The following is an 18,453-nucleotide window of genomic DNA, read 5'->3' as shown; positions in this document are numbered from 1 at the left end:
GTGAGTGGAAACCCCTGTATATATCTAAATAGCATATTAAATAACAGAAAATTTAATGTTACGTTATTTTAAACACTAAAAGAGTTGCAGAGTATGTGCCAACCCTCGGTGAGTCTTTGGATTCCCTGGAGGTGTCATGAATTAATAATAATAAGAATAATTATATGGTAAATTAATACACACGTTAAGTGCTAGAGTTACAATTGGGACTTCTGTTATGATGATTGAGGAATACAGCTCTTGGACTCATAGATGACTATAGTGAGGTGAGTTTGACCTTTTTTCTTTTCATATTTGTTGTACATGTGTTAATTTAACGGTTTTACATGAGTGTTCATCATGTAACCGCCAACAGCATGCAGTAATTTGGAACTGTTACCGAGCAAGGTTTCAGATTACAATGAAGATGATAATAACGTGACTATGTATACTTTGCATAAATGTCTCTGATACATTGTTCTAAACGTGAGTCTTCTTCTGCAGCTTCTCCCACTTAAGTGGGGTCACTGGTGATAATGAGTCTCTTCCACACCTTCCTGTCTTGGGCTGTCACCACATCCAAGTTCTTCATCCTCAAGTCCTCTTCTACCAGCTCCCTCCATCTCTTTTTTGGCAGCCCACGCTTCCGCCTTCCTTGCACATCCATCTGTATGACCCTTCTTCCCACATATTCGTTTTACCTCCTCATCACATGACCAAACCATCTCAACCTTGCCTCCTGTATTTTCACTCCTAAGTTCGTAACTTTCACTGTTCCCCTCACATAGTCGTTTCTCAGACGATCCTTTCTGGTCACACCGCACGTCCACCTAAGCATTCTCATCTCTGCTACTCCCATCCTGCTGATGTTATTTTCCCTCAGGGCCACAGTTCGTATCTATAGCCTACGTCATAGCTGGCCTCACTACTGTCCTATAGATTTTGCCTTTCAGATTGATCGGCACCCTCTTATCGCATAACACTCCAGTCATCTCCCTCCAGTTCCTCCAACCCTCTTGTATCCTGCATCTCACTTCCTTCTCAGCTCCTCCATCTTCTTCCACTGTTGAACCTAAGTATCTAAAGTCTCTCACCTTCCTAATGACATTTCCTTCCAGCTGCAGATCTGTATCCTGGCCGCCTTACACTGTGCAACACGTATACTCTGTCTTACTTCTGCTCAGTCTCATACCTGTCTCTTCCAGTACTTTTCTCCATTTTTCCAGTTTAGTTCCCGCTTCTTCTCTTGAATCTGCACACAGCAAGATGTCATCTGCATACAACATTGTCCAAGGCGCATCTTCTCTCACCTCCTCTGTTACCACCTCCATCATAATATTAAACAGAAAGACTTAATGCTGACCCTTGATGCAAGCCAATTGTTACTTAAAAACTTTCTGGGACAGGTCCGAACACCTGTCTTCACATTTCTGTACATCTCCCGCACCAACCTGACATATTTCTCTGGCACCTTCTTCTCCCTCAGACACCGCCAGACTTCTTGCCTTGGCACTCTATCGTATGTTTTCTCCAGATCAATAAATGCCAGATGTAGCTCCCTTTGTTTCTCTCATCTGCCATAATCCAAAGATAGCATCTGTTGTTGATCTACTAGGCATGAAGCCAAATTGTTCCTTTGCAATCAAGAACCCTTTCTAGGATTTTCATTGTGTGGGACATCAACTTTATTCCTCTGTAATTTTTACAGTCTTGTGCATCCCCTTTACCCTTGTTGATGGGGACAAGAGTACTCTCCCTCCATTCCTCGGGTATATTTTCCTGTTGGAAAACTTTCATGAACAGGTCCCACAGCAGGTCACTTCCCTCTTTCCCCAGTGCCTTCCATGCCTCCACTGGAATTCTGTCGGGGTCCACCGATTTTCCATTCCTCATCCTCTTCATGGCCTCCGTCACTTCCACTCTACTGATGTTCTGCACCATCCCCTCAGAAGGCTTCCCATCTCCTCTGTGAGTCCTTGCATTTTCCTCATTCAAAAATCCCTCAAAGTATATTTTCCATCTGTTTCTTATGTCCACATCCCTCCATAATACTCTTCCTTCAGCGGCTTTGATCTGCCTCAGATGTAAGATGTCCTTTGCTGCTTTATTTCAACATTTCGCTAGTTGGTAAATTTTTCTCTATCCTTCCTTTGTTTCTAATTGATCATACAGATCTTGATATGCCATGGCCTTCGCCTGTGCCACAACTCTCTTGGCTTCTTGCTTTCTCTCTCTGTACACCTCTCTGTCCTCTTCCACTCTTGACTCATCCCACTTCTGCTTTGCCTTCCTCTTAGCTGTCACTGCCACTTGAACATTATTATTCCACCACCAATCCTCCTTCTGCTCTCTAATCTTTCCAGATGTCTCCCCAAACACCTCGATTGCACAGCTCAGGATTACTTTTGAATTATGTTTCCACCAATCTTGTACACTTTCCGGTCCATCCGAAATCCTCTCTAATACCCTCTCCCTAAAACGATTCCTCACACTCTCCTCTTTTAAGTGAAACCACTTAACTGTCTTCATCCCATGGCATCCAGAGGTTCTTATCTTCGATCTTATTTTAAAGTCTGCGCACAGCAGTCGGTGTTGCTGTGCTACTTGATCTGTTGGAATTACTTTACAATTTGTCACAACCTTAAGATGTTTTCTTCTAGTCAAAACGTAGTCAATTTGTGAACTGTTGTTACCACTCCTAAATGTTATCAAATGTTCTTCCCTCTTGTAGAAAAACGAGTTCACAATTGCCAGATCAAACGCTTCTGCAAAGTCCACAACCCTCTCTCTCTCTCTCTCTCTCCTTTCTGGTTCATCATTCCCACTCCGTGTCCACCATGCACCCTTTCACAGTCTCTATTCTGTCTTCCTATGTGTCCGTTCAAGTCTCCTCCGACAATCACCATCTCATTTTCTTCCAATTCCTCATTTCTTCATCTATCACGTTCCAGAACTCTTCTCCTCTGCTGTACAACCAACTTGCGGGGCACATACACATAATACGACCCCCTGCTCTTCTCCTAGACCCAATTTCATTCGCATGATCCTGTCGTTCCTTCTGCCCACTTCCAGTACTTCGCCCTTCATTCTGCCACACACCACAATTCCTACACCATTTCTTCCCTCGTTATTCGCTCCAGAGTAGAACAATTTATATCCATCTCCCTGTTCCTTTGCCTTTCCCCCTTCCACCTTGTCTCCTGCACATATAAAATGTCCAACTTCCTCTTCCTCATCATGTCTGCCACCTCTCTTTCCCTTCCAGTCATGCTTCCAACATTCAGTGTTTCCCCTCGCAACATCCTCTCTACCTGCTGGGCTCGCTTCTTTAACCACACCCGTCCTTGATGCGGTAGTCCTTGTCCACTTCTCGCAGCTGTATGGCGATGTGGCTGTGCATCGCTTGAGGGGTACGCCCTAGCCCTTATATCATTTTCTCTTTGACTCATATCATAGTTTGAGCTGGCATTGAAGTTTTCCGACTAGATGCCCTTCCTGACATCAACCCTCGCATTTATCCGGGCTTGGGACCGGCACCTATTGAGGCTAGCTTGCCTCCTTCGGTGGCTGCATAAGACGAAATGACTTAGCAAGATAGGAAAGACTCATCCCTAGCACTCGAATACTCTAATAGCATCAGGGGGAAAGAGCAAGGAGAGGAGAAAGAAGCAAATGGACCAGTCTACAGAATAATATAACAGATATATATTATATGAAGTAAGGCATGGTCCAGCATCGGGTTTGCCATGCCGATACTCACTAAAGTGAGAACAATAAACCTTTAGAACAATAAACGTCAAGGGCTCACTAAAGTGAGCCCTTGACGTTTATTGTTCTAAACGTGAGTAGAAGGCCTATTTTAGGTTATATTCTAGCTGCCTACTACAGGCCCTTTTTTTTTGGCCATTTTTCAACCATCCGAGTTAGCCAATACAGGCAGGTGGAGGTTTTCTCGACTGATCAGAAGAAATGATTATGGTAAAAATTATTTTTAAGAGAAAAATCATTTCAAAGAAATGAACATATTATTATGATTTGACACCTCCAGGGAGTCAAAAGACTCATCTAGGGAGAGCGCCAACAGCATCGAACGACTGGCGTGCCTTCCAACTACTAACCGCGCTGAAACTTACTTAACTGAGCCATTAGTAGCAGAGGCTCTATCAATCGACCGACCTTTGCCGGCATAAAGAGATAAATCATTTCTCTTTATATGTATCTACATATAAAGAAAAAAAAAAGATTTTTTTCTTTATATGTTTTCTCTTTATTATAAAGAGAAAAATCATTTCAGTATCTATATGTATCTCTTTATATGTATGTATGTTTTTCTCTTTCTCACTATATGTTTTCGTGTCAGAAATTATCATCAGGTGGCCTCGCATTCGATTTCTGTACATGAAATGTAGTTAGGGATAATGGCTGGTAGTGTGTACAAATTTCTTGTTAGTGTTAGTTTGATTTCTCTTATTCATGCTGCGTATTCGGCTGCTCAACATCGTTCATATCTAAGACTAACAGAACAACAGTTTACTCATCTGCCATTTGATATTGTGGTTCAAGCCCTTTTTAGCCTCTTGGGTACTATTTATGGCGTAATGTATGTAGCCGGTGATTTTAAAGAAATTCGAGCTACGGTTGAGTTGGAAAACATGTCATTTGAAACGTTAGGAAATAGACCATGTTTTTATATGTTTAACCATCGTGGGCAGGTGTTTTCAGAAGATTATATGTAATATATTACCATAATGGGAATAAATTTGTGATAAGGTAAGACCAAAAATATATTTCGTAGAGTAGATAGTTCTGTGCGTTCGTCAGGTCATAATGGTAGAGTTGCTGGATAGCTGGAGATGTTTATGGCCAAATTAATAGGTAAAATAGCCCAAGAATTGGCCAAATTGTTGCTTTGTATATAAATTGCTGCAGAACAAGATAAAGGATTCTAATTAAAATGTAATTAGAAACAAAATAGCTTGCCTCAAACAATCCTGTACAATATAGCTTACAAGAAAATTGTTACGACTTCTCTTTCTGCAGCCCAACTTTTTGAGTACTTTAGCTGTATCACTCAGTCCGAAATTCACTTGGTCACTAGTCTCAGTAAGGAATATACTTCTTTTTACCTCAAGTACTTTATTTGTGTTCTTTATTAGCTTGTGGCATCTTGAATTCATGCAGATAACTACCAATTTCTTAAATTTTGGCTTCGCGTCAACATTTTCTGTATCTTTTTTCAGTCCAATTAGGATTGCAAAGATTTTTTCTCTGAACTAATTCATTACAGAGTGAGGTTATTCATTATAGAGAGTTTGTTAATTTATTCATTATTGTTAAGTTTGTTAAGTAATTCATTATAGAGAACTGTTAGTGGACAAATATTACATTAGCAGCTTCAGAATCTTTTACATTTTGTATACCAAACAAACAAGTGCTGATTAGTTTAATCATAAAGTATTTATTTTAACAGTCTGGCTGTATTTTGTATCTGTCCAACTAGAATTTTCTGATGCAAAAAGCCTTCTGAAATGGCAAGGATGCTTGATAATCACTTTCATATCTAGTTTTTGGATTTAATGTTTCAAATAGATTTATATTCTTCTCTACATAAATGCAGATATGAGAACCCAACTTCAGGCTTCTTTGAAGAACCGAACGTGTTAAACCTTTATGCAGTACTATATCTTGTCACTATCTCTTAAGGCATGGTCAAATCTTTGGAATGTATGAACATACTTTCAGCAGCTTCTTTCGAAGGCCATTCACTATTGTCTCACTTTATGCTACATGCAAAATATTATATTCCTTCTAAGCATCCGACAGGTATTTTGTAGTAGCAGTAGTCTGAGCAAAAGTATTTCCTAAATAATTTGCCGTAAAGATAGCAATAGCACCTGGTCCATAGATTGTAGTAATGAGGCATTATTTGGTGAATATGTTAATTCAGTGGAGTCATAAATCAAGGAATTGACTGTATTCTTTACCCACTTTCAACATGCTGTTTCATAGTATTCCCTTTATGCTATCCACGAGTATTTTAAAAATTTACATTATAAGAATAGTGAAACTTTTCACTAATTCATTACATTTCGAAAATCAGACTCTTTCCTTGCTAGTGATCATTTTGTTAATATCATAGTCTATGGGAGCCCACACACAGTGATGTGCCTGCTCATACATCACTATGTGAGCGGGCACCTCATCTCCATTTGCAACCGGATGTGACATCACCAGAAGGTAGGAATGAAACGTAAGTTACATTATATATAGGTGTATTTGTTTCCTTTCAAGTTTTACTGATAGTGGTGCATAAAGGAGAAGTTTGACAAAGATGTAGAGCATTTGTTGGAAGCTATGAAAGGTCTCAAATGAACATCTCATGTGGCTGAGTGTGCAAAAAGTTGATGAAGAAGTGGAGAAATGTTTACAGCAAAAATGCCTCTGTTAAGTCTATTTTGATTGAGGCAGTGGATGCAACATGAAGAATAGTAGTAGTTAGAATGATGCAAGCTGCAGTTGCTTACAATAGAGAAATTTCTGTTTGAAAAAAAAAAAATTCAAACTGCTCACCACTGCTCGATCACCCTGTGAAGATGAGTCCGAACCTTCCAGAAGTTATGTATATGGCAAACCACCATCAGGATCTTTTATTGCAATTCCTTTAATTTGAAGAATTTGTTATTGATGACCTTTCCTCCAACTCTGATGAATCATCCAATTAGTAAAGCAGCAGCTTTGAAGAATTACTTTTGTTCCATGCATTCCTAAGATTTATTTTACTGGTAAGCACACAGAGCTTCTGTGTGCTTACCAGTATATTTATTGTACTATATACAGTAATTTTGTTAGAATTTTTAAATCATATTATTTCATTGTTATAAAGAATGAAATTATTTAAAAAACGAACAAAAACAGACTTGCAAATTTATTATTCAGGCATGTTAATTGTTGACATATTGTTATGGCTCACATAGTGATTTCTAACTTGAAATAAGATCATTGGAATGGAACCCTGTTATGAATCAGGGACTGACTTTAATGATAAAATCTTGCAAGACTTAGGGATGTATGCCTTTTCATAAAAAAAAAAAAAAAAAAAATGAAAAATCCTAAGATAGTAATATGATTGCCTTTTATAATAAAGTAGCAAGAGCAGTTGATGAGGAAAAGACATATACTGTACTGCCTTTTTTTTTTTTTTTTGCAAAGGCATTTGCCAGGGTGTCACACGATAAGCTGATATTTAAGTTGCAGCACATGGGTTTAGATGTTGAGTTAGTCAACTGGATTCAGGATTGACTGTCTGATAGCTATCAGAGAGTTGTATATGGTAGGGAAATATCAAGGAGATAGAAGGTTACAAGTGGGATTCCACAGGACTCAGTATTGGGACCTATATTATTTAACCTGTATATCAATGACATTGTTAATGAATTGCAAGGGGATATTCAGTTGTTTGCAGATGATGTGTAGCTGGGAAGAGTTATTAGTAATAATGCAGATGTGGCGGCCCTGCAAGAGGATTTGAATAAACTAGACAGATGGGAAAATGAATGGGGGTGCCAGTTTAATGCAGCAAAATGTTAAGTCTTTAAGTTTGGGATATATCGAGGAGAGGCTGCATACTCAATTGGGGCAGCTGTACTGGAGGGAGTAGGGGAGACAAGAGATCTGGGGTGATGATTGATAGAAAAGTGAAATTCAGGGAGCAAAGGTGGTGAAGGTAACCCAGAGGATTGCTGCAATAATGAGAAGGATGCTGACCTGCAGAGATAAGTTATCATTCCATTGTATAAGACCCTGATCAGACCACACGTAGACTATTTTTCTCAAATTTGGTCCCTTTTTGGTCTCCGGGATTTGAAGGGGATAAATTAACTGTGGAAAGGGTACAGAGACAGATAACAGATGGATGGTTTCAGGACTGTACACTGTTAGTTATGAGGATCAGCTATGAGAATGCAGACTGCAGAGTTTGGTGGATAGGAGACGTGATATGATCGAGACTTTTAAACTGTTGAGGGGCAGTTACAGGGTGGACATTGGGCAGTTCTTTTGTTTGGTGGAACAGTGGGAGGGAAGGAGCGATGACAAATGGCCATCCTTGGAGGCTGTGAGCAAGAAGATAAGGAGTGGTTTCTTTACGTGGAGGGTGGTTGAAACGTGGAATGCATTGCTTGATAGAGTAGTGAGAGCAAGAACAGTCAATGAGTTCAAGGAGTGGTATGATAGAGACTGTGTTTCCCAGGAAGGACCTCTCATGATGAGTCTCTTGACTCCATGGAGGCCTGAATAATAATAATAAATAAGAAGAAAATAACTATTTATTAACTTATTGCTGATATTTTGCTATTCAGCAATAAGTTAATAAATAGTTATTTTCTTATCTGTCTGTGTTGTCATCTATACGGTTAAAAATTAATCAACACGGACGATTTTGAGGACTGCCCACCCTGGAGTATACCGTATTCATTGTACCTGTAATTTGCCCTATATAGGTGAAACAGGATTTGTACATACATTTGTACATCCAGATCTGTACATAGTAATCCAGATGTGGCTTTATTAACGCCACATCTGGATTACTATGTACAGATCTGGAGTCCCAGATTCCGTGGAGAGGATCCAGAGGCAAGTAACAAAGATTGTGACAGTTCTGTTGAATGCTCCTTATGATAATAGATTGATGGGTTTGTAGGGTTCAAAAACAAGCTGATAGACAGAAATCTGGAAATATGATGGAAGAAGCATTTAAGTTATTAAAGGAATTCTTCAGATTGATAATGAAGACTTTTCTCACTATGCTGCATGAAGGAAGAGAACAAGGGATCACCTATTGAAATTTCATATGAGTGGTTAACAAGGATATTAGAACTAGATTTTTTGCTTAGGTTGTGAATAGATTGCCAGATGTGGTTGATGCTTAATGAGCGAATGAGTAAGGGGAGGAATGACAGGCATTGCATGAATAATAGGTCTCCTACAGTGAATCTTTGGCTCCTTGGGAATATCTGTATTATAATAATAATATTCTGTAATCTACCGTTTATCTGACACTTCCATTATCAGAACAGCAAGTCCTGATAATGGAAGGATTGGATAATTGAAGTAAAATTACATGGCACTCTACTAGAAGTCAGTTCACATGTAAGGGTCATTGTTTTGAAGGATAGATAAATGGTAGATTAACGTAGTACACACACAGACTGCTGTATTACAAATATAACTCATTTGATGTAACATTTCTCAGATTTAAACTTTCAGTTGTCTTAGTTTTATACATTAATGCAGTGTTTTTTTAAATTCCTCTGAATGTGACCCACAATAAAAAAAAATGTGTGTGCACTTGTGCGCACGCACACACACAATGATCAGGGAAAAGAAAGAGTAGTGATAGCATTCAATACCAAACAATGAGGATGAACTTCTTGATTGGAAGGGAATTTCATATACTTATGTGGGCAAACTTGGAAATGGACAATGAACTTATTTGTGCCTATGGTCCCACAGAAGGTTCTCCTAAGGAAGAAGTGGAAGAATTTTTTGAGTCACTAGATCAAGCAGTTACATCAAGAAGAAAAAAAAAAAAAAAAAAAAGAAAAGTAGTGGCATTTGTTGGGGATCTAAACAGCAGAGTAGGAAGTGAATCCCACCAGGCATATAGAAATATTTTGGGAAAATTTGGAGAAAACAGCAAGGCGAATAATCAACTATTTACCTACTGGCTAGAATTCATTATAAGGTTTAATGGAATAAAAGCTAATCTAATTGTAAGTGTCTACTGGATTTCTGCTCAGGATTTGTAGAAAACAGCAAGGCTAATAATGATATCTGCTGGATTTCTGCTCAGGATATTCTAATCATTATTAACACCATGTTCCAACAAACATATCTGCAAGTTCACATGGAGAAAAGACACAAGAAATATGAAAAGCCCTCATTGACTATGTTATTGATAATAGTGATATTTTCATCCTCATCCAGGATACAAAGTGTACAGAGGAGGAATTAAAATTGGAAGTGATCATCACTTAGTTTTAAGTAGGATAAAACTGAATATCCCATTGAAAAGGATGATATATAAAAAAGTTTTAAAAAGAAAGAGTTGAACAGCTATTACAGGTAAACTGTAGATTCAAGTATACAAACATTATTGAAGAAAAAATGAAACAATTCAAAAACAAGAATCAGACTTTGGAGTCTCTGTGGCAAACCTTAAAAAGACATTGATTCAATAAAAAAGGGAGGAATGTAGTGAAGTTGTCTGCAAGAATAGGAAAATAAGAACACCATGGTGGAAAAACAAGAAGTTAAAGAAGCAGTCCTGGAAAAGAAGAAAACATAACAAAAGTTCTTAGCAGATGCTCTAAAAGAACACAGAGAAAATATAAGTGAGCTCATCTGTATGAAACTAATTAAACAGAAGTCATGGGATTACTTCACTAAGAATATTGGGAAGGTGGCAAAATGTTCTGGAGGCTATTGAGAAATGGAATCATAGACGATAAAGGTGACATGAAAACTTAACGTAAGTATATCCTAGATGCTTGGAGTAATTTTGTAATTTTGTCCTGAAAGTCTATGCAGCAGAACTGACTCCTATTCTATGCCATCTATGCACACTCTCCTACTCCACCGGTATATATCCCAAAGCCTGGAAATTGGCCTGTATTCAACCCATTCCCAAAAAGGGTGACAAATCGCTGCCATCTAACTACCACCCTATCTCACTCACCTCAATCCTATCGGTGGAATCCATACCACCAGTATGGATTCCACCGATGCCGATCAACTGGTGACCTGCTGTCACCCATCTCTGGACATATGCCATGCAAAAAATTTGGCAAATCCCAAGTAGTCGCACTTGACATCTCCTTTGACCCGGTTATTGCAGAAAGGCTTATTAAGCAAACTCCCATCATTTGGACTGTCTCAGGACTTCTGCAGATGGATTGTCAACTTCCTGTCTGGATGCACACTATGTGTGATGGTAGATGGCTCCCTATCCTCCCACTATCCAACAAATGCAGGAGTCCCACAAGGTTCAGTTCTCTCACCGACCCTCTTCCTTCTATATATCAATGACCTACTTCAGTTGACCTCCAACCCAATACACAGTTTTGCAGATGACAGCACATTGCACTCCTCCCTTACATTTGATAACCCTCACCCTGTACAACTCGCTTCAACCCACAGAATATCAACCACAACTTCCCTTAACGCAGACCTCCAAAACATCCTCCGATGGGGCTCAGATAACCTTGTCAACTTCAACGCTAGTAAAACCCAGTTCTGTCTTATTTCACACAAAAAAGAACCTTTTTCCCCCCAGTATTATTTTCGATAACGCTCAAATTCTCAGACAAGATGAAATCTCTCTTCTCGGAATTACCTTGACATCAGGCCTCTCCTGGTATAAACACATCAAACCATTGCATCCTCAGCTTCCAAAAAACTAGGCTTTCTATTTCGCTCAAGATGCTACTTCACTTCAAAACAACTGTTAACCCTATACAAATCGCAAATCCTCCTAGCAATCGAATATTGTTCTCACATTTGGAGTGGGGCTCCTAAAAGCTCCCTCAAAATGCTTGACCCAATACAGAGGAGAGCAATTAGACTGATAAATGATCCATCTCTTACTGACTCACTCTTCCCACTTTCACATAGACATTTAGTCTCTGCAATTTGTATATTCTACAAATATTTTCATGGAAAATGCTCATCTGAAACAACATCAATAATTCCCCCACTCTACTAAACCCATTGGAACACGTACAGCCACCTCCCAACACTCCTTCACAGTACACCTCGAAACCCACAGAACAAGTTTCTTTTCCTCCTCCTTCATCCCTGCTACTGCTCTACTGTGGAACAATCTTCCCCCTGAATTGTATTTCCCCAGGAATACAATATACAGGCTTTTAAATTGAATGTTAACAAGTTCCTCCTCTCCCATCCTGCTACCCATATACGGTACTAAAGTACTATAGGTTGAACAGCCAACCTCTCTTATATGGACCCAACATAAAAAAAAAAATTACTTTGAAAGGCTGTTAATGAAAAAAGCAGTGACAGAACCATAGTAGTAAATTTTCAAGAGACAAGCAAACAGGAGTGCATATCAAATTGAGATTTGATATGCACTCCTGTGAAAAACTGCAAATGTGGAAAGGCAACTGAAGTAGATGATATTTGACCAGAAATGCTTAAATATGGAGATATAAAAGTTGCAGTGACTACACTGCATAATTCAGGTCATATGGGGTTGAATTCCTAATGATTAGACTAGAGTTCTCATAGTTCCCATCAGTGAAAAAGGGAATAAAGTTTAATATGAGAATTAAACCAGCCTGGTTGGCCGAGTGATTAGCATTTCCACTCTCCAACCAAGAGGCTGTGGGTTTGAATCCTGCGTAGGCATGGATGTTTATAATCGTCTTCCACCTTCATACATTCATTCACCCAAGTATAGATACACTCTCCAAATATGGCCTGGGTCACCATGGGAGTAGTAGACCCAAGCCTCCCTCAATGGGAGAGGCCTTCGCCCTGCAGTGGGTAGAAAAATAGGCTGTTCATCCTTCATCATGAGAATTACATAATTTTTCTGAGTGTTATAATAAATTTAGTTTAATCCTTTATCCAAGTGTGAGCAAACAAAGTTTGCGCCTGAAAGTATCTTCAGGACTGGGGTAAGGTGGTACAACACCGGGAAACTCGTTGCAAAGGTGGATCAAGCTAACATCACTCCTATCTCAGTATCTCATAATGCAAAACCCATCTCCTTGCGGATATGTCTAATGTTATGCATTAAGGGAAGGGCCACTACCCAGACTAGTTTTGACCTTTATTGAGGTCTCTTCAGTGGGAACCAGGCAGAAGCATTAGCAAAGGTCATCTCTACTTATAGGAGTTGCCAAACGGTGTGCCACCATTTTTCATCATTTTCGGAGTGTTCCTGGTAATATTTATGGAAGTATACTTGAGAAATGGTAAGAAAAATTGTTGAAGGGAACTTGGAGAAGAACTAGAAGAAGATTCAGAGTTGTTAGAATCAGTTTTCGCTTTTCAACAAATAGTTGAGAAATGACAAATCCTTATATGACAAGGATTTGTATTTAAGTTTTGTTGATCAGGGAAAAACCTTTCAAAACAAGACCTATAATTATATAGGGTGAATGGAACATTATATAGGGCAATTCCTAGTCTATATTTAAGTTGTAGGTCAGCATTTGGAATTGAAGAGAATACAGTAAGATGGCTTGATGTAAAATCTGGGATAAGACAAGGATGCATATTATCTCCACTCTTATTCATCATCTATATGGATCGCATTATGAAAGAAAGTGGCATTAAACCTGATATTAGAATTGGAGATATCAAACTTAGCACTTTGTTTTATGCAGATGATGTACTTCTAAACACATCCAGTGCAAGTCTCTAAGATAACTAAATTGAAAAACATCTAACAGATTTGGCAGAAAATCTGCAATAAAAAGACCAAAATTATGAAAATAGGCAGGAACATAAACTTCAGCTTTTTGTTTTCTGAGCTTCTTTAGACACAGTTTTTAGTGAGGATGGCAAGTTAAATCTGGAAATAGACAAAGAATAAGCAAAACTAGTATGTGTGGTGGGGAGCCAGACAGATGGAATTAGAGATAAATTAGCCAAAACATTAAACTTGCAGTGTTCAAACTAGTTATGGATTTTAAGGCTGGGTTAGAAATAAACTGATAAAATATTATAGGTCACAGATATGAGTTCTTAGAAAAATGAGGGACCTGAACATATGGCATGAATGGCACAATCACGTTAAAAATAAAGGCATTAGGAAAGAACTTGACATTGTTTTCCTTCAAGAATGTGTGAGCAAGGTTAACTAAGGTGGCATGGTCACTTAAGTAGAATTGGAGAAGAAAGGTTTCAAAACAAGTGTTTAATTCTAAGATGGCAGGAAAAAGATCCAAAGAGCGATCAAGATTAATTGATTCAGTCAGAAGTGCTTTAGATGATGTTAGATATAGTTCGCCCACCATTTCTAGATCCCTTGTTGGATTTGTGCCAAGAATAGTCGATTCATGCTGAAGGGGAGAAAGAAATGAAGGATATACGAATTGGTCGCAAACATGCGAAATCACGTGCTTTCTTGTCTGTCGCTGTACTAGTACTAGCTTGATTTTTGTTGTTCTCTTTTTGCATTATTTTTTTATTATTAATTTGTATGATGGATCCAGTACAGTCAACAAGTTCTATTGTTACACGTTTCAGTAGCTCTTGCAAAAGAATATTGAATAATGTGCTGACATTCTGCGAAAAAGAATCGTCAGAAGGCCGTCTTCTTGTTCCCCTTTCTCAAGTCATAAAACGTGCAAGTGCAATTGCGGGCATATCGGGGTCGACTGTTAAAAGAATTCGTAGGGAATCAAAAGGTGAAGGTAAGCCAAAATTTAAATCTCCTAAAAAAAAAAAAAAAAGCGCCAGAGTAAAACCATCGAAACCGTAGCTTTGAATGATTTTGATGTAGACGTTATAAGAAGAGCTATTCATGAATTTTACGTATTCGAGAAAAGAGTGCCAACTGTTCCGAAATTGATTCCTGTGCTTAAAGAAAAAATTAATTTTCCTTGGAAAAGAGAAACTTTAAGGAAAATACTTCATGAAATCGGATTTTGTTTTAAAAAGTCCCAGAATAAAAGGAAACTTATCATAGAGCGAAGTGACATTGTTTTATGTAGAACGTAGTATTTGCACGTATTAACACTCTACGTACATTTTTCCAACTGTTATACAAGCAAAATAGTTACACTTTAAAAACAACAATGTTCGTAAAAGAAAAGCTAAATTTTCCGACCTGTAATAATAAACAAACTCAGTTTGTTTATTATTACCTCCCAGAAGACAGACTGATTACCCTATTATCGGAATGGATTCTCCTTTTTCTGACATGCGCAGTAGTTTCGAGGGACCTCAAATCGGTGGGCGAACTATACCACATTATTGGAGTGCTGACAAGTGACAACATCTGTCAGACTAATTTAGAGGAAAATTGGTGATAGATTATTAATAATGTAAGTTTAATCATATGGTGCTATCATAGTAGCCTGAACTCTACTTGAGGACTCATATCATTGAATTGATGATGAGATTATATTTAAATATAAAACTATATAAAATAATATATTAAATATACATGTATATTTAATAATATTTAATATAATCATGAAAACAATAAAAAAACAAAATTGCCTTGCAAGCTTGGATTTGGCCACTGTTTTATGCTGTCAAGTGAGTTCCTCCAGCTGAAGTGAAATATGTGGAATATCGCTTCTCTGCATGAATATATTAAAACTACGAAATCTGTAAAATTTTCTTACGTGTAAAATTCTCCTCACTACTGTAATCCATTATGATTGCCCTCACAGTTTTAGCAATGTAATCCTAAATTCAGTTCCCCATCCACTATCACTCCCAGATCCTTTTTCTCCTTCACTTTCTTCAAAATTTTCCCACCAATTATGCACTTCAATTTACTTCAAATTTTCTTGTAAGGCACAACATTCTGTTTTTTTTAGTCATAGTTTACTCCAGGTTTGCAAGATACACTATAAACACTAGGCTTATTGCACAACCCAGTGAAATCGTGACCCACAGTTTAATATATATATTAAACTGTGGGTTTAATTAATATATTTAATATATACCATAGAATATAACAGTTTAATTAATATCTTTAATATATACCACAGAACATTAGTGGTGTTTAAAAAAACACTGTTCAATGATACTTTCAGCAAAATATGTTAACTAGTTTATTATTAACATTACACATCCATGGAATCAGAACTTTGCAGGAGGTCCACATTGTCAAACAAATCTCATCAAATCATGTCATATACTCATTTGCCATTTCTGCACTCACCACTATCTCATACATTGTATTCCACTTGTCAGTTGCTCTTCGTTCAAAGAACTTCCTTTCACCTTCATTACATTGTTATCAGGGATGGTTTCATTTTGTCCATATCTCCCTGAATTCTCTGAAAAATCTTTTCTACATTTCCTAGTAACAAATCCCTTACCAAATTGTATGCCTCTCTCATATCCTCCTATTCTTAGGCCTTTGCAATTACATTTCCTCAGTCTTTCTTCATGTCTAACCCTTGAATACTGATAAATGACCAATCTGTGCACAGATCTGGTCACTTATTTATCCACACATTGGGGTCTGAAAAAGGCCTTATACAATACATAACTTTTTTTTTCTTACATGTAAAATTCTCCTCACTATTGTAATCCATTGTGATGCCCTCACAGTTTTAGCAATGTAATCCCTAAATTCAGTTCCCCATCCACTGTCACTCCCAGATCCTTTTTCTCCACTTTTTTCAAAATTTTCCCACCAATTATGCACTTCAATTTACTTCAAATTTTCTTGTAAGCCACAACATTCTGTTTTTTTTTTAGTTGTAGTTTACTCCAGGTTTGCATCATCTGCAAATAACCATATCTCCAGTTCAGGATCAATTGGCCAGTGGGCTTACCTGTAAAGATCAGTGGTAATGCAGTGGGTCTTCTTCTCCATGGTCTGGGTACAGAGTACAAGGCTTGCTGGGGTGTCCATATAGCACCTGGATGTTATTAGCTGAGGCATTCCACCCTTGAGTGCAGTCATTGCTTGCCAGAAAGTGGGCATCCATGTGTAGCCCTGTGGTGGGTGGAGAACTCTGCTGCCAAACTAAACTCCTCCTGAGAATGAATACTTCTCTTGTCAGGGCCCTGCAACACTCCCCAAACAGGTTCAGAAACCATATTATCATCAACAGAAAACCAAAGAAAGAAACAAAAAAAACCATCAAAAGCTGCAATAAATATACTAATGTTCTTAATCTTACACTCAGCAGGTGAATGCCCATTTTGAAAAATGCCACCCTTCTTCATCCAAAAGGGTTTTAGAGTTGGCAGGATCTCAAATCTAAAGAAGCTGCATTTAGGAGATATCCTTATTGAAGTAGCTACAACAACACAGAAAAATTACCACATGCAACATCTATCAGGAGAATATTAGTTAAAGATTACAGTTATTTCTCTCACAAAAGTTTGATATTACATCTCCAGAAAAGTTTAGTGTGGAACCTTCTCCATATTTCTGATGAAAAGATATGCTCCAAACCCATGGACCAAGGAGTGCCAGCCATAAGAAGAATCCTGATGCATAAGGATGGTTTTTGGTTCTTCTAACCAGAAACCTCATCCTTACCTTAAATAAATCCAAACCATCAAAGAAGGATATCTGAACTGTTTAATAATGCTCTATATCCCCAAGTCCTTACATTGCTTTAAATGCCAGAAATATTGTCATTCCCAATTGCCTGTTGTGGCTCTGGCATGTGTGTGTGATGTGGTAATAAAGATCATGATAGGGACTGTAAGAGCAAAATATTTTGTGAGGGAGCCATCTAGCATACTTCTGAACATGCTAATGGTGGTGGAAGGATGAGAAGATCCAAAAAATTAGAACAGTGCAATGTATCACTTTTCAGAAAGCAAAGAGACAATATGCCACAAAAGCAGCAACAGCATCCTCTTATGCCAAGAAGGTAGCTGTAAAAAAAATGTCAATAGGGTTCCAAACCCATATGTCAGTCCCACCTTCAAACAATTATAACATCCAGAATGTGACCTGCTTTCCATCTCCTTTGAGTGTGAAGGACACCAATCAGTATCGACTCACTCCTGAGGACATGCCAAAGATGGTCTCCTGCTACACGAAAATTCACTAATTAAGATATTGGAATGTGCACCATAGAGGATCAAAGACATGCATTGAGAACCTTTTCAGATAGCATGAATACATCTGTGCCCTCAAAGAAGATGAAATAATTGATGTACCTAGTGTCCTAGAAGGTATACAATATGACAATGTCATGAATATTTCTGCTGATGAAGAAATTATGGCCATCTCAATTCTTCATAAAAGAAAAACTCCAAGGCTATTGAAAACGAAACAACTCATCACAGGATGCCTGATATTACCAAAAAGGAATAATGAAAATATTCCTACAATGGAATTGTGGATTCCATTATTGTTGACATCAAAATCCTTTTGCAGAAGTATAAATCAGTGTTTCTGCCTGCAGGAAACATACCTAAAGCCAAGAGATGAGCCTACACTACAGAATGCTACATCTGTAAGGACAAAATAGGGATGTACCTGCTCAATGAGGTGTTGGCGTCCTTGTGAGCAACCACATCCCACCCCCACTTCCAGCAAGTCTCACTCAATATGAACGTAAAAGCAGTTGCTATCTGAACTCTACAGTATGCTGCATCCACATCCCTGCTCCTGCAGATATCCCTCGATGACCTTGATGTCATATTACAGTTACCATCTGACCTTACTTTTAATGAGGAATTTAAATGGACACAATACGCTGTGGTGGTGCTCGAGAACATTTGATTCTGCAATGA

The 18,453-nt window shown here is 38.2% G+C and overlaps 2 protein-coding genes across 3 annotated transcripts in view; both read left to right on the top strand.

Annotated features, from left to right (window-relative positions):
- Nucleotides 1-4,397: 4,397 nt before the first annotated feature.
- EMC5 (ER membrane protein complex subunit 5) lies at nt 4,398-4,715 on the top strand. Its single transcript, XM_090414216.1, has one exon. The coding sequence runs from the start codon at nt 4,398-4,400 to the stop codon at nt 4,713-4,715; it is 318 nt and encodes a 105-aa protein (XP_090270342.1).
- A 3-nt stretch (nt 4,716-4,718) lies between these two features.
- The window catches only part of LOC150092487 (leucine-rich repeat-containing protein 42-like), a 141,081-nt gene continuing 127,346 nt past the window's right edge, over nt 4,719-18,453 (top strand). The window contains exon 1 of one of the 2 annotated variants that reach the window (XM_090414440.1): nt 4,719-4,749. The gene's annotated coding sequence lies outside the window, so the exon portion shown is untranslated. The remainder of the gene's footprint in view (nt 4,750-18,453) is intronic. The other variant, XM_090414439.1, reaches the window with a different exon arrangement.

This window comes from Typopeltis vanoorti, chromosome 25 (genome assembly GCF_054136105.1).
Source record: "Typopeltis vanoorti isolate ZY-2024b chromosome 25, IOZ_Tvanoo_1.0, whole genome shotgun sequence".
In the NCBI taxonomy this organism is placed as follows: Eukaryota; Metazoa; Arthropoda; class Arachnida; order Uropygi; family Thelyphonidae; genus Typopeltis; species Typopeltis vanoorti.
Note: the sequence above shows the minus strand (reverse complement) of the source record. Positions and strands in the feature narration are given on the sequence as shown.